This window comes from Halichoerus grypus, chromosome 2, assembly GCF_964656455.1.
Source record: "Halichoerus grypus chromosome 2, mHalGry1.hap1.1, whole genome shotgun sequence".
NCBI classification, from domain to species: domain Eukaryota; kingdom Metazoa; phylum Chordata; class Mammalia; order Carnivora; family Phocidae; genus Halichoerus; species Halichoerus grypus.
Genome location: NC_135713.1, coordinates 96,553,030 through 96,569,589, shown reverse-complemented (window position 1 = coordinate 96,569,589; position 16,560 = coordinate 96,553,030). Strand labels below are relative to the sequence as shown.

The window sequence follows — 16,560 nt, the reverse complement described above, 5'->3', positions numbered from 1 at the left end:
TCAGTAATAGCGTTATTTAAACACAGTGGTTCTCAAACTTTTTGATCTTTGGTCTCCTTTACACTCTTAAAAATTATTGAGGAACCCAAAGTTTTTATTTATGTGACATATACTTAATTACACTTACATACTAGAAGTTAAAATAGGAAAAATTTTAAATAATCATTAATTTAAAAAGAACAGTAAAAGAACACTTATCATGATGAGCACTGAATAATATACAGAATTACTGAATCACTACATTATATATCTGAAACTAATATAACTGTATATTAACTATACTGGAATTAACATAAAAAACTTAAAGTTAAATAAATAAAAATAACAGTAATAATCCATTAACATGTAAATATATTTTTATGAAAATTTATTATATTTTACAAAATGAAAAAAAATCAGTGAAAAGAATGGCACTGTTTCACATTTTTAAAAAATATATGGCTTCATAGAAGACAGCTGTCATCTCATATCTGCTACTGCATTCAATCTTTTGCCATACTTTGTTTTATTTATAACAAAAATCTGGCCTCTCACAGATATACAGTTGGAAAAGGAAGGAGTATTTTAGTAGCCTTTTTGGATAACTATAGTATCACACCAAAGCAAATATCATACCAAAACTCTAAAAGGAATAACTTCTTTAAAGGTTACTGGAAATGTAAAAATTGAAACAACACCAATGAACTTTCTGTATTCTGTCGCACTATGACCCATTGGTCTACCTTGTACTTTGAATGAATCTTTCACCTGTGTGTGATTGTGACATTGTGCATTTGTCTTTTAGAAAATACTGATTCACCGAATTATGCAAATCTTCCTTATACTGATAACACTGTTAAACATCAAAAAGATCACCTTTGTAAATATTACCACTGATCTCACTGGAAAATTTTAAGTACTGGCAAGCCATCAAAGTCAAGGTGGTAAAAACAAGTTTTCCTACACTGATTTTCACATGAAAGCTTGAATTTTTTCATTGGCAACAAATACCATCAGCTGTTTTCCTTGAAGTGACTGGCTTATTACTTCATTGATTTTCAAGAAAATGTCTGCCATATACCCAAGTGTGAATGTTATTTTGTCTGTCAATTATTCTTTCAAGTTAAAAGAAAAAGTGAGCTAATTTTCTTACAATGTTTACAACTCAAACAAGTCACACAAGTGCTCTCAAGACAACGACCACACTTCAGTATGCACAGAAGTACTTAGGCATACTTCCTCCATCATCACACAGCATATCAAAGAGATACATATTCAAGAGTAGAAATTTAATAAAACAAGAAGTTTTCTGCTTCATCAAATGCATTAAGTGAAGCTAGCTTTTTTTCCTTCCTTTTCTTTTTTAACTGCTAGTTCATGGCATTGAAAAATACAGCAACTACTAGTACTATCTGGTGCCACTGCCCTGATTCCTACTAAGGCTTCAGCATTTTACTTACCATTTTCTTTAGCACTCTATGTGCAAATGTCAGTACTAAGAAATAGGCAAATAATGTATTAGTATTATTATGAAAATAGTTTTGACCTCAAAGACCGTCTGGAAAGTCTCAAGGACTCCCAAGGGGTCCACAGACCATATTTTGAGAACCACGGTTTCAAAAGAACTGAAAGGATAAAGTTTTTTAAAGTATAATAGTCCTATAAAGTCTAATTTCAATAAAGTCTACAAATCCTTCCTTCATGCTATGCTATAAATTTTCTTTTTAAATAATATTAATAGAGAATCAACTCAATCTGAACCAATCTTTCTCATGAAATGAAGCTTATCTAGAATGTTTAAAAATAACATTTATGCTGCTAAAGGGGCAATTATTAAAAAATACACAATAATTCTAAAACTCTTAAGACAATGAAGACTCACTTTAGAGTGCAAAATTACAAAACAAAAAAACCACTACAATTTAATAAAGCCAAAAATTAGTATACCTACTGGAACAGAGCTTCATTTTGTTCCATTTCATCTTGAGGTTGCTAGGGGGAAAAAGGTAGTTTTCTTTTAACTGATAAATGCTAATACAATGCAACAATTAAAAATTTAACATTTAAAATAATTCTTGTGTTATTCTTTCTTAGCATCTTCTCTGCTGTGGTAAAATATATATAATATAAAATTCACCATTTTAACCATTTTTACACATACAGTGCTGTGGCATTTTGTGCACACTGTTGTACAACCATCACCCGCATCCATCTAGAGTACTTTTTCATCTTTTCCAACTGTAACTCACACCTACTAAGCACTAACTCCCCATTCACCCCTCTCCTAATCCCTGGTACCTACCCTGCTCCTTTCTTTCTACTACTCAGTCTCTACTGTGACTACTCTAAGTACCTAATATAAAAGGAACCATACAACATTTGTCCTTTTGTGTCTGAACTTATTTCACTTAGCATGAGGTCTTTAAGGTTCACCCCCATGTTGTTTCCTCCCTTTCTAATTACATTGTATGTAACACATTTTGTTTATCCACTCATCTGTTGGTAGATGCTTGGTTTCCTATCACCTTTTGGCTATTGTGAATAACGGTTCAATGAACATGGATGTATAAATATATTTTTGAGTCCCTGCTTTCACTTATTTTGGGTATAAACCCAGAAGTGGAGTTTCTGGATCATATGATAAAATGTTTAATTTTGGAGGAATCACCATACCATTTTCCACAGCAGTGGCACCATTCTACATTTCCTACCAGCAATGAGAAAGAATTCCAATTTTCCTACATCCTCACTAACACTGGTTATTTTGGGGTTTTTTGATAACAGCTATCATAATGAGTGTAAGGTGGGATCTCAGGGTGGTTTTGAAGTGCATTTCCCTATTGATTAATGATGGTGAACATATTTTCATGTGCTTATTGGCCACTAGTCTATCTTCTTTGGTGAAATGTCTGTTCATGCCCTTTGTCCATTTTTAAATCAGTTTGTTTGGTTTTTTTGTTGCTCAGTTTTAACAGTCTTTATATATTCTGGGTAGCAATCCCTTATGAGATACATGACTTACTCCCATTCCTTGGGTTGCCTTTTCATCTGTTGATAGTGTCCTTTAATGCACAAAGGTTTTTAATTTTCATGAGTCTAGCTTTATTTATTTTTTCTTTTGTTGCCGGGCTTTCATGTCCAAGAAATCATTGCCAAATCCAATGTTGCAATACTTTTTCCCAATGTTTTCCTCAAGGAGTTTTAGCTCTTGTGTTTAGTTTTTTCCTTAATTTCTTTCCATAAATCCATAATGGTTCTGATAAGCCATTCTTGTCAGGTTCTCAGTTCTAATATTTCTCTTGAGGGCCAAAAATCATACAACCTCTGCATTACAATGTTAAGTGCTAAATGACTTTTGCCTAATTCTCAAGTCATGCCAGAAAATCTGAAGTTGTTTCCCTTTCAAAAAAAAGATAAAATGCACGGATAAAATGACTTCATTTTAAGTTTTACAGCATACTGGCTTTCATCACTTTAAAAGGAATCCTTACATTTAATATCTTGTTACCATCAAAGTGGATCTTTAGAAAAAGATCTCTCTTGGAGGGCCTTCTATGTTTCTATGATCAGTAACAAAGCTTTCTGAAAATAAAGCCTTTAGCATGAATTTCCAAGCATTGTTCAATCAATGAAAAGCTATAATAACAGGAAAACACAAATTACTGTGAGAATTTCAATCTTCTCCAATGAACATTCACTGTTATTTACTGATAATGAATCTTTACATACTTCAAGGTTATCACATTGGTTCCACATACATATACTTCCCAAGCAGACCTTACAAAGCTCAGAGGCCCAGAGACAAGAAGTAAACCTAGACACTCCCAGGTATTAACTAAATAGAGTATACTTATATGCTTACTAGATATTTCTGCATCTTCACAAAATAATTCATCCAAATACCTGTAATACCCAGTTTATTTCCCTTACTATAGATCAGTGACTTGACCCTACCTACATAAGGAAAATGCAAAAAATAAGAGAGGAAGTAAAAAGGAAGTTTGCTCCTGACAGCCATTTTTTTCTTTCCCCTCCTCCATAGGCAAAAATAACACTTAAGAGCTAATGCCTCTGAATATAATGGGGGCTGGAGTTGGTCATTTGTTAATTAACAAAATGCAAGGACACATTTCAATCAACTCTTTCCTAAGGGATCCAAATTGCTATCTTTCCTTTTGATTCATGTGTCTGTCATTTTTTTTCTGCCCTTACCACCCCTATATTTTGATGGTCCCTTAAGCTGTACAGGTTTTGTTTTATTTCATCTGTTGGGGGTAGGGTGTAGGAGGTGAAAAAGAGTTTAAATTAATTGTGCTAATTTGGAGGATCTGGAAAAGAGGCAAATCTATTTATACATCCTCAACCAAAAATATCTGAAACCATTCTCTTCAACTGAATCGTGGATCACTGGGAGTGGAGTGGAAAAAGTCTAGACAGTCAAATCAGCCTAACCAACCCTGGCTTGCCAGGAAGCACCAGATACTCACACAAACTATCCTCACATTCAGTATAGCAGAATAAACATTCCCGGTATTAAGTGTTTTATTTATTCATCAGTTACTGATAACATCTGTTTAAAATACTTTTCTCTCAAATTGACAGTATACAATAAAACTAGGAGACTTTAACACCCCACTTACATCGATGGATACATCTTCCGGAAAGAAATCAACAAGGAAACAATGGCTTTAAATGACACCAACAATGGCTTAGAACAGATGGACCTAACAGATATATACAGAATATTCCATCCCAAAACAGAATACATATTCTTCTCAAGTGCACATAAAATATTCCCCAGGATAGATCATATGTTAGGCCACAAAACAACTCTTGATTTAAAAGACTGAAATCATGGGGCACCTGGGTGGCTCAGTTGGCTAAGCATCTGTCTCTTGGTTTCAGCTCAGGTCATGGTCTCAGGATTGTGGGATTGAGCCCTGTGTCAGGCTCCTCACTGAGTAAGAAGCCTGCTTGGGATTTTCTCTGTCCCTCTCCCTCTTCTCCCCGCCCCGCCCCCTCACTCTCTCTCTAAAAAATAAATAAAATAAAATAAAAAGCTTTTATGCAGTGAAGGAAACCATTAGAATAATGAAAGGCAACCTATAGAATGAGAGAGGATATTTGCAAAGGATATATTTGATAAGAGGTTAACATCCAGAATAGATAAAGAACTCATACAACTCAACAGCAAAAAACAACAAAAAAACCTAAACTAAACAGTACAATTAAAAAGTGGGCAGAGGACCCAAACAGACATTTTTTTTAAAGAAGACAAACAGGTGACCAGAAGACACATGAAAAGATACACATCACTAACCATCAGGGAAATGCAAATCACAATCACAACGAGATATCTCTTCACACCTGTCAAAATGGCTGAAACCAAAAAGACAAGAAACAACCAATGTTGGCAAGGATATGGAGAAAAGAGAACTGTCATGCACTGTCGGTGGGAATGTAAAATGGTGTAGCCACAATGGAAAACAGTGTGGAGGTTACTAAAAAAATTAAAAATAGAAGTACCATACAATCCAGTAATTCCACCTCTTGGTATTTTTCTGAAGAAAATTAAAACATGAACACACTGGAATGTTACTTTTTATCCTCAGAGGAAAAAAATATATCTATCATCCCTTCCTTCCTTAAGACTTGGTAGGTATCTCTGGTTAGCTGACTTATTTATGCCACAGGTGTTAACTAAATCACCCCTAATCTTTCCCCAGGGTGACTGCATTAAAAAGAAACAAATAAAAATTTGTGTATGTAAGTGTGTATACATACACATGCACTCACACACACATAAGATAATAGAAGGGACTTTCAGTAGCCCATATCTCAAATTATACCATGCAGACTAACATCTTCTTCACAAATTTAAAGTGATCTCTGACATACAATGGAGATGAAAATCATAATTATTATATTCTATTTTAACCTTCTGTTTCTCTCACTTCCACATCTCTACCTGAAAGAGAGAAAAGGAAAGAGAGGAAGAAATGAAATATTTTAAACACCCCCTTCTAAAACTGCCTTTCACCAAAGTTGCAAAGAAGAAACAGAATGACTAGCTAAGAAAGGGTAAAAACTGAGTAAGAGAAGAAAGAAGGAAAATAATATACAAAAAGAATTAATCATTAGTAATTTACCGCTCTTTGAAACAGCATTTCCAATTTTTAATAAGTATGTATTTAATCAATATGCTACATACCTGTAAGACTGCATTCTCACTAAGAGGCATTATCTTATTTTTACTCTTTTGCTCTTGTGGATCCTCTCTGAATTTGAACGCAAGTTGAATCTCAGGAGAAGGTGTGCCTAGAATGAAATATAATCATAAATCACTTGCAAGTTTTATTGCTCTGCTTTGACAAGGACTCTATGATTTTATAGAAATTACAAATGTCATTAAAAATTATTTTGTAAATTATAATTTCCTAACTGCCACTTTTATATATCAAAGTTTGTAAGTTATATATATATATATAACTTAATATATATATAATAACTTAATATAATATATATGTTATAATAAATAAATAAAATCTTTAAAAAATAAAAAAAATAAAAATAAAAACTCATAATGCTAGTATATAATCCAAAAACAGAGTTTGTATTTTTAAGATGGGAAAGTGAGCTCATATTTTAACTTTTCTTCCCTTCCTGGTTCCTAAGAAGAATCCAAAGAAATTAGTTGTTGTTTTTTGAAATTCGTTTTTTTAAAAGCAAATCTGAAGCAGCAATGAGAAAAAAGGAAATATACCCACTATAGGTCAGAAGATGATAATGGATTAAAGGGAAACCAAACATTGGTAAACACTATGTCACTCTACATGGGAAAAGGAGCGGCTCCTTCAGAAATAACTATATGGATTTCTTCCATGAGAATCTCAGAAAACCACCCAGCTCAGAGCAAATCCCACCAACCAAAGATGAAAGAGGGTACACTGGAAGATGGCAATGGGTACTCTCCTACTTCACAGAGATTGCTATTTGTTCCAAAGGAGCTCAGAATGAATGCTATAGCCAGTTACTTTGTGTAGGAGGATATCTTCCCTACCAGATAAAGAAATGTACTAAAAGCTAAGGCTGATAAAATAACGTAGTGATGGTACATTACTAAATATAGTTAAATAGAACAATGAAACAAAACAAGAAGTAGAAAACAGACCTATATATATCTGGGAAGTTAATATAAAATAATAATGGTATTTTATTTATTTTATTTTATTTTATTTTATTTTATTTTATTTTATTTATTTATTTGACAGAGAGAGACACAGCGAGAGAGGGAACACAAGCAGGGGGAGCGGGAGAGGGAGAAGCAGGCTTCCTGCCTAGCAGGGAGCCCAATGCGGGGCTCGATCCCAGGACCCTGGGATCATGACCTGAGCCAAAGGCAGACGCTCAACGACTGAGCCACCCAGGCGCCCCAATGATGGTATTTTAAACAGTGACAACGAGATGAATAAATATAACAAAGATAACTAAAGGTAAAAGAAAAACCTTTATGGTCTTGTGGTAGATAAAATATTTCCAAGTTTGAAAAAACCAAGAAACCCCAGAAGACAAGACTGACAGGTTTTACTATGTAAAAACTTAAGGGCACCTGGGTGGCTTAGTCGGTTAAGCATCTGCCTTCAGCTCAGGTCACAATCTCAGGGTCCAGGGATCGAGCCCCGCATCGGGCTCCCTGCCCAGCAGGGAGTCTGCTTCTCCCTCTCCCTCTGCCCTTTCCCCCATGCCATCACACCCCCCACCCGCTCATGCTCGCTCTTTCTCTCTCAAATAAAATCTTAAAAAAAAAAAACTTAGGGACGCCTGGGTGGCTCAGTCGGTTAAGTGCCTGCCTTCAGCTCAGGTCATGATCCCAGGGTCCTGGGATCAAGTCCCACATTGGGCTCCTTGCTCAGCAGGGAGTCTGCTTCTCCCTCTGCCTGCTCGGCCTGCTCTGCCTGCCGCTGCCCCTGCTTGTGCTCTCTCTCTGACAAATAAATAAATAAAATCTTTAAAAAATAAAAATAAGTAAAATTTTAAAAAACCTTAAAATTTCTGCATACAAAATATATCATGAATAACATCAAAAGTTAACTAGGGAACTGAGTGAAACTATTGCAACATATATATGACAAAGTTTTATTATCTTTAATATATAAAATGGTCTTATAAATCAATAATAAAATGAGAATAATTTAGGAGACAAATAAGGCAATTCAGATACACAAAAACTATGAATACTCAATATTAAAATATGTCTAACCTTGGTATTCTTCAAAAATGCAAATTAAAATAATCAGATACTTTTTATTTAGTAGTTTGGCAAAGACTGAATATATCCTTTGTTGGATCTAAAGGAAAAAGCCATCTTTTTTAGGGGTAATATGTGTCAAGATCTGACATGTGCCCATCCTTTAAAAACAAATCTAATTTTAGCTAGTTATACTAAGGAAATAATCAGAAAAGCAGGCAAAGGTGTAAATATTAGAATATTCACATTTATTACAGTATTGAGAAATACCAAAAATATTATCAATTCATTAAATAAGGGTACATTCATACAGAATAACATGTAGCAATTTAAAAGGTTGAGGAAGATCAATATATTTAACATAATACCAATTATGAAAAAAGATATTCATATTGGCATACAAAAGTCTAGAAAAATATACAAATACTAAACACTGGCAATTGTTGGGAGTAGAATTATAGGGAAGAGTAAGGGGTGGGACTTTACACTTTCTACATTATATAATTTTGTATTTAGAAAATTTTTATTCATTTAATAATTAGCAAAAGTAATAAAAGTCTATCAATTTGGAAAAGGAAAGAAAAAGAAGAAGGAAAGCAAAGAAAAAACTTGGTTGGAATACTAAAACATACCTCTAACTTCTTCCTAGTGGTACTTTATATAACATAAGAGCAGGTTCTGGAGACTACTATTACACATTGCCTCTTCCAACTACATGTAGGAAAAATCCCTCCAAGATGAAACTGCAACTTGCCTTTGGAGTACCAAGTAAGATGATGTACAGTGAAAAGACTCTGTGAACTATATATAAAAGATCTTTGTGGCGTTTAGGAAATTTTTCTTTTTTCCCATACCTATTTTCAGACATCCTTGAAAATAAAAAATGGCTCACAAGAAGGAAGCATAAAAGGAAATAATGTACCCCTTAAACAGCTACTGCAAAATTTATCTTTTTGAACAGTGATGATCAGTGATACATTTTTCTAGAAGCATTTAAACTGACCTAGAAGTGGACTCAGGAAGTAGAAAAAATTGGTAGGTAAAAGGTACTTTCAAAAAATATACATACCACATATCAGTGAAATCATATGGTATTTGCCTTTTTCAGTCTGACTTCTTTCATTGAGCATAATACCCTCTCGGTCCATCCATGTTGTCACAAACGGCATGATCTCATCTTTTTCATGGCTGTGTACTATTCCACTATATATACACAGCTCATCTTCTTTATCCATTTGTCTATCAATGAACACTTAGGTTACTTCCATATCCTGCTACTGTAAATAATGCTGCAATAAGCATAAGAGTGCACATATTTTTTTGATAGTGTTTTTATTTTCTTTGGGTAAATACCCAGTAGTGAAATTACTGGATATGTTATTACTATTTTTAATTTTTTGAGGAACCTCCACACTGTCTTCTATTGCAGTTGTACCAATTTACATTACCACCATCAGGGCACAAGGGTTCCTTTTTCTCTATATCCTCACCAACACTTGTTATTTCTTGTCTTTTTGATTTTAGCCATTCTGACAGGTCTAAGGTGGTAACGCTTTGTGATTTTGATTTGCATTTCCCTGACGGTTAGTGATATTGAGCATCTTTTCATATATCTGTTGGCCATCTGTATGGCTTCTTTAAAACAAATGTCTATTCGGGTCCTCTGCCCATTTTTTACTTAGATTGTTTTTTAGGTATCGAGTTGTATAAGTCGTATACATTTTAGAAATTAACCCCTTATCAGATATATCATTTGCAAATCTCTTCTCCCATTAAGTAGGTTGCCTTTCATTATGTTGATGATTTCCTTTACTGCAGGAAAGTTTATTTTGATGTAGTTCCAATAGCTTATTTTTGCTTTTGTTTCCCTTGTTTTTGGAGACATAACTAGCTAGAAAAATGCTGCTAGGGCCGATGTCAGAAAAATTACTGCCTGTGTTCTCTTCTAGGGTTTTTATGGTTTCAGGTCTTACAATTAAGTCTTTAATCCATTTGAGTTTATTTTTGTGTATGGTGTAAGAAATTAGTCCAGTTTCATTCTTTTGCTTGTAGCTGTCCAGTTTCCCAGCACCATTTTTGAAAAGACTGTATTTTTCCCATTGCACATTCTTGCCTAATTTGTCATAGATTAATTGACCCTAAAAGTATGGGTTTATTTCTGGGTTCTCTATTCTGTTCCATCAATCTTTTGTGCCAATACTATACTGTTTTGATTACTACAGCTTTGTAGTATACCTTGAAATCTGGGATTGTGACACTTCCAGCTTTGTTGTTCTTTCTCAAGACTGCTTTGGCTATTCAGACTCTTTTGTGGCTCTATACATATTAGCATTTGTTCTAGTTCTGTAAAAAATGTTGTTGTTGGTATTTCAATAAGCATTCATTGACTCTGTAAATTGCTTTGGGTGACATGGACATTTTAACAATATTAATTCTTCCAATCCATGATCATAGAATATCTTTCTATTTGTGTCATCTCCAATTTCTTTCATCAGTATTTCATAGTTTCCACAATATAGGTCTTTCACCTCCTTGGTTAAGTTTACTCGTAGGTGTTTTATTCTTTTTGCTGCAATTATGAATGGGATTATTTTCTCAATTTCTCTTTCTGCTACTTTGTTATTAGTGTATAATAAGCCAGACTAAGAAAGACAAATACCATATGATTTCACTCATACAGGGAATCTAAAAAACAGAACAAACGAATACACACACAAAAAAAAAGCTGAACCAGACCTAGAAATACAGAGAACAAACGGATGGTTGCCAGAGGAGACAGGGGTTGGGAAAATGGACAAAATGAGTGAAAGGGAGTGGAAGATACAGGTTTCCAGCTATGGAATAAATAAGTCACAGTAATAAAAGCATAGCATAGGGAATATAGTCAATAATATTGTAGTAACACTGTATGTGACAGATGGTACTAAAACCGTGGTGAGCCTAGCATAACCCATAAAATTAAATCACTATGATGTACACCTGAAACTAATGTAACATCATGCATCAACTATACTCAAGTTTAAAAAATTAAATATAGGGGCACCTGGGTGGCTCAGTTGATTAAGCATCTGCCTTCAGCTCAGGTCATGATCTCAGCGTTCTGGGATCGAGCCCCATATCGGGCTCCCTGCTCAGCGGGGAGCCTGCTTCTCCCTCTCCCACTCCCCTGCTTGTGTTCCCCCTCTTGCTGTGTCTCTCTCTGTCAAATGAATAAATAAAATCTTTAAAAAAAAATAAAATAAAATAAATTTAGTAAAAAAAATAAAAAATAAAAAAAATTAAAAATTAAATATATATAAATATACCAAGGATATTTGGTATTTCATTCTGAAATAATCAGACTGGTATTAGAAAGTACTATTCACTTTTGCAAATAAACAAGTTCTAGGGTGAAGCTGGAAATTTTTGTAAAGGGGAAGAACTATCTGGGTGTCACTTGCATATCTCTGACGGCCTCTCTAGGAGTCATAAACATCTTCCAGAAGTTATCATTCCCTTTGCTATCCTTATAGTAATAGACCTTAGTAGACCTTAGGGTCTATTACAGATGAGTATAAGAAACTAATTCTGTGTAAAGTTAAAAACAAAACTAACCATAAAAGGAGAAGCTGATAGAATAATAACACTTGGCAAATTAAAGGGACTACTTAGTGAAAAAAAATTATTTCTCACCTTTGTACATTTCACTTATACCAGGATGGAGACTGAATTCAGATCTAAGAGATGTGTCTTGATCAAAGAGCAACCTTTCAAATACCAAAACAGAAGATACAGATTATGTTTCCTAAACATAGACTAACAATTTAACCACAATTTTTTATTACATCTAAACTTGCTAAAATTCTTAGTTACACCACACTATTAATATCTATACCAAAATATTTTTTCAGATGTGTACCCTTTAATTAAAAATTTATATAAGATGAAATATAAAGACTTACTTATATGGTCAAGTTTATTTTTATAATACCGTGTTATTTCTGAATACTTGGGAGTAAGGAATGAATATCAATATAGTTTCTGAACAGAGATGAAATGAGATGATTTGAGGGAACAGTGCTGGTAGGTTTTCTCCTTCACATTTGTCTATACCACAGAGAATTTGAGATTAAAATCTAAGGACTGAATCTGAGTGTGTATTTTCAGAATACAAAATGACAGAATTCCTTCAGATTTTGGATTCACTTCTTACTATGTTCTAAGCAGCACCAAGGTAACAAAGAGAGAAGACACACAGTCCATGCCCTCAAGAAGCTTCAAATCCAGTGACAAATACAAAACTAAAAAACAGCAATGATACACCATGGTGAGTATGCTAGTAGGCAGACTTAAGTGTTTATCTGTTCTGTTAAAAAAAAAAAAAAACCCTACAGAATTCAAAAATAGGCAAAGGACTTGAAAAGAAATTTATCCAAAGAAGATGTACAAATGGCTAACAAGAACACAAAAAGATGCTCAACACTACTAAATATTAGGAAAATGCAAATCAAAACCACAGTGAGATACCACATCACATCCATTAGGTTATGATCAAAAACAAAAAACAAAAACAAAACAGAAAATAACAAGTGCATTGCTGGTGGGAATGTAAAATGGTACAACCACTGTGGAAAACAGTATGGTTGTTCATCAAAAAAGAGATCTTTAATCACCATTTGATCTAGTAATTCCATTTCTGGGTACACAAAGTAACTGAAAGCAGGGATTTGAAGATATTTGCACACTCCTGTTCAGAGAAGCATTATTCACAGGAGCCAAAAGGTGGAAGCAACCCAAGCGTTCATCAACAGAGAAGTAGATAAACAAAATGCAGTACATAAATGAAATGGAGTATTATTCAGCCTTAAAAAGGAAGCTTGCCATGTTGTGAAACACTCTGCGGAGAATCCCATGTAGCAAGACACCAAGGTAGGCCTCCAGTCAACCATCAGAGAGAACTGAATCTTAACAAGCACTATACAGGAAGTGAATCCTTCTCAAGACTAGAGGGGCGCCTGGGTGGCTCAGTCGATGAAGCGTCTGCCTTCTGCTAAGGTCATGATCCTGAAGTCCTAAGCTCCGCACTGGACTCCCTGCTCAGTGAGGAGTCTGCTTCTCCCTCTGCCTTTCAGCCCACTTGGGTTCTCTCTCAAATAAATAAAATCTGTAACAACAACAACAACGACAAAAAGACTAGAACTAGAGACGATTGCAGCATTCTGAGTCTGTGAGCCTGATGACCCAGTTAAGCCACTCCTGAATTTCTGACCCACAGAAACTACAAGATAATAAATGTTTACTGTTATAAGTTGCTAAGTTTTGGACTAAGCTTTTCTACAGCAAAGGAAAACTAAACAGATTGTTGTCACATTTCCCCAACTATTTGTTTTTAGTTGTTTTGTTCAAATTAAGATCCAAACAAGGTGCCCACATTGCTTTTGGTTACTATATCTAAGTATCTTTTTAAATATATAAATTACCCCCCTCCCACTGCAATTTAATAGTTGAAGTAACTGGACTGTTTTTTTCCTGCAGTCTCCCACATTTTGAATTTTCTAACTGCATGTCATTTAACAGGTTCTTCTATCCCATATACTTCCTATAAACTGGTTATTAGAGCTAGAAGTTTTATCTATCAAGTTAACTGGGGGTGGGAGGCATGTGTGTACTTCCTACAGGAAATAATAAAGTATGTATTGAGAAAGGTAGTCTTGTGCATAGTCTTTCAGCCCCCCTTCAGCCTTGGGCCTAGAACACTTTCTTACCAAGATTTAGAGTCCTCCCAGCCTGTGCTGGACTTATTACCTTGAATGAGAATACCTTTCCCAGTTTCAGACTTGGTGTGTACTCCTTTGCTGTGAAAGTTCTGTGTGTCATAGGTTACCTGGAAAACCCCACTAATACATATGTCCTCTGTTGGGACAAGATGGAAGTCATTCTGTGGCACAAGAGGAGTGTGTACAGACCAATGGCCTGCATCAACTGCAGAGAGTGACTGCTAGCTGTGGGGGCCGATACCTACTACTGAAGCTGATCTTGTTTTGTCTCTTCTCTATGAGTCAAGTATTGTTCTAGCCTGCCACCACCTAGATCTTGGACTTCCAGCCTCCAGAACCATAAGAAAATGCATTTCTGTTGGGTAAGCCATCCAGTCTGTGGTATTTTTATGGCAGCCTGAGCAAACTAAAACACAACTAGTCTTCCCTAGCTTCCCAAAATAAGGTATCATATCGTATTTAGATATCATATAATATTTAGAGTCCACAATACTAATATTATCATTAACAGTATGATTACTGAAGTTACTTTGCAATTATTTATGTCCTTGGAGTATATCTTACCTGGCATGTATAGATTAATTCTATGTTTAAAAGGCACTTAGTTCCTTTTGGTGTAATTATGCCATCAAGTCAAAATATAATTAGGTTCACCTGTTTAATCTTGCTTTTTTATTTTTGCTTTTTAGAAAGTTTTTCATGTTGGTTTAATTTTGTTTTATAATTATGTAAACCATAAATGTATAAGACAAGATCTATTTAGAGAAGTCTAGTCTTGTCTCGTCTTGTCTTTTCACCCATCTGTTCTCTCACTTCCCATTTTTTAAAATTGTATGGTTTATCCTTCCAATGTGTTTTTGAAAATATAAGCAATATGAGTATACATGCCGTCACCCAGTCTTAGGTAAGCAGTAACATTCTATATATATCTCTTTACTTTCTTTTTTTTTTCTTAACAATAAATCCAGTAGATTGATCAGTCTAGGGGAAAGAGACTTTCTTCTTTCCTCTTTATTAATTCATAGTATACCACTGTGTGGATTCTCACACACTTTTTAAAAAATATTTATTCATCTAAGTAATCTCTATACCCAACATGGGGCTTGAACTCACAACCCTGAAATTAAGAGTTGCACTTCCAACTGAGCCAGCCAGGCACTCCTATTCTCAGTTTTAAAAGCTTAGTAAAAGATGATTGTGGAAGTTTAAAAAAAAAAAAAATGGGGAGAGAGTAAGAAAATTTACAGAACTACCTTGTTTTCCATTCCCAAACACAAATATACATCACATATATAATTTCACATACATTATGAAGAAAGTAACAGGTTACTAAGAAAAATAAGTCATCAATAACAACAACAACAACAAAACCCATACCTCCTAATAGTTCTCAGCACCAGCAAAACTAATAATGAAAAGGACTCCAGTCCTTAATCTAACACACCCTCTGTGAGAGTCAATGCTGGCTCCTGTTATAAGGAGAAAAAGCATCTTTTTTGGCTCAATTACTACTGGCCATTACCAAGGATTGAAAATTTTATTATTCAAATATGGGTAATACCATTACTATAGCACATTTTTCTAAGAAGTAAAAATATCTAGGGATGCCTGGGTGGCTCAGTTGCTTTAGTGTCTTCCTTCGGCTCAGGTCATGATCCCAGGGTCCTGGGATGGAGTCCCACATCAGGCTTCTTGCTTGGCAGAGAGCCTGCTTCTCCTGCCTGCAGCTCCCCGTTTGTGCTCGTGCTGTCTCTCTCCCCCCTCTCTCTCTCTGACAAATAAATAAAATCTTAAAAAAAAAGAAGTAAAAAAATCTATTCATCTTAATGTCCCTAAAAGTCAGAATTATTTTACTTTTTAAAATTTTTGAGGTTTTTTTTTTTTTTTAATCTAAAAATAACACAAAAAAGGCAGGAAGGAATTGTGGATGCTAATGGGACTGTTCTATATCTTCATTGTGGTAATGGTTATTACACAACTGTATGTGTTTATCAAAACACACAGAACTGTACATTAAAAAGAATGAATTCTGCTGTATGTAATTTGCATGTTAATAAAAAAGTGAAAAAAGTAACACGATGATGTTAATTTTCCATAAATAAATTTATAAATTTAACTTTATACCAATAAAAGTACCAAGACTTTTTATTGAACTGGACAACTGATTCTAAAGTTCATGTGGTAAAATAAATAAGAACAGCCAGGAAAATGTTTTAAATTAACAGTAAGGAGGTAATAACCAAAAGGACATTAAAATATTTTTGGATATAAAATGTTTTTAAAATGTGAAACTAGCACATAAAATGACAGACCAATGAACAGAATAAAATCTCTTAAATAAACTCACATACATATAAGAATTTAGTATATTAAAAAGGTGGCACCTCAAATCAGAGAAAAAGATAGGATTTCTAAAAAAAAAAAATAATATTGGGACAATGAAGGAGACATCTGGAAAATAATTTAGTTGGATCCATACTTGACACTGTACTCCAGAAAAATCCCACATGACTCAAAATGTAAATTTTTTTTTGAATTTTTTTTTTTAATTTGACAGAGAGAGAGACAGCGAGAGAG

The 16,560-nt window shown here is 34.3% G+C and overlaps 1 protein-coding gene across 1 annotated transcript in view; it reads right to left on the bottom strand.

Moving 5' to 3' along the window:
• The window catches only part of ANKRD31 (ankyrin repeat domain 31), a 143,569-nt gene that overhangs the window by 118,541 nt on the left and 8,468 nt on the right, over nt 1-16,560 (bottom strand). The window contains exons 3-5 of the mRNA XM_078067181.1: nt 11,900-11,973; nt 6,191-6,297; nt 1,931-1,971 (exon numbers count right to left, since the gene is read on the bottom strand). Coding sequence (XP_077923307.1) covers nt 1,931-1,971; nt 6,191-6,297; nt 11,900-11,973 — 222 coding nt within the window. The remainder of the gene's footprint in view (nt 1-1,930; nt 1,972-6,190; nt 6,298-11,899; nt 11,974-16,560) is intronic.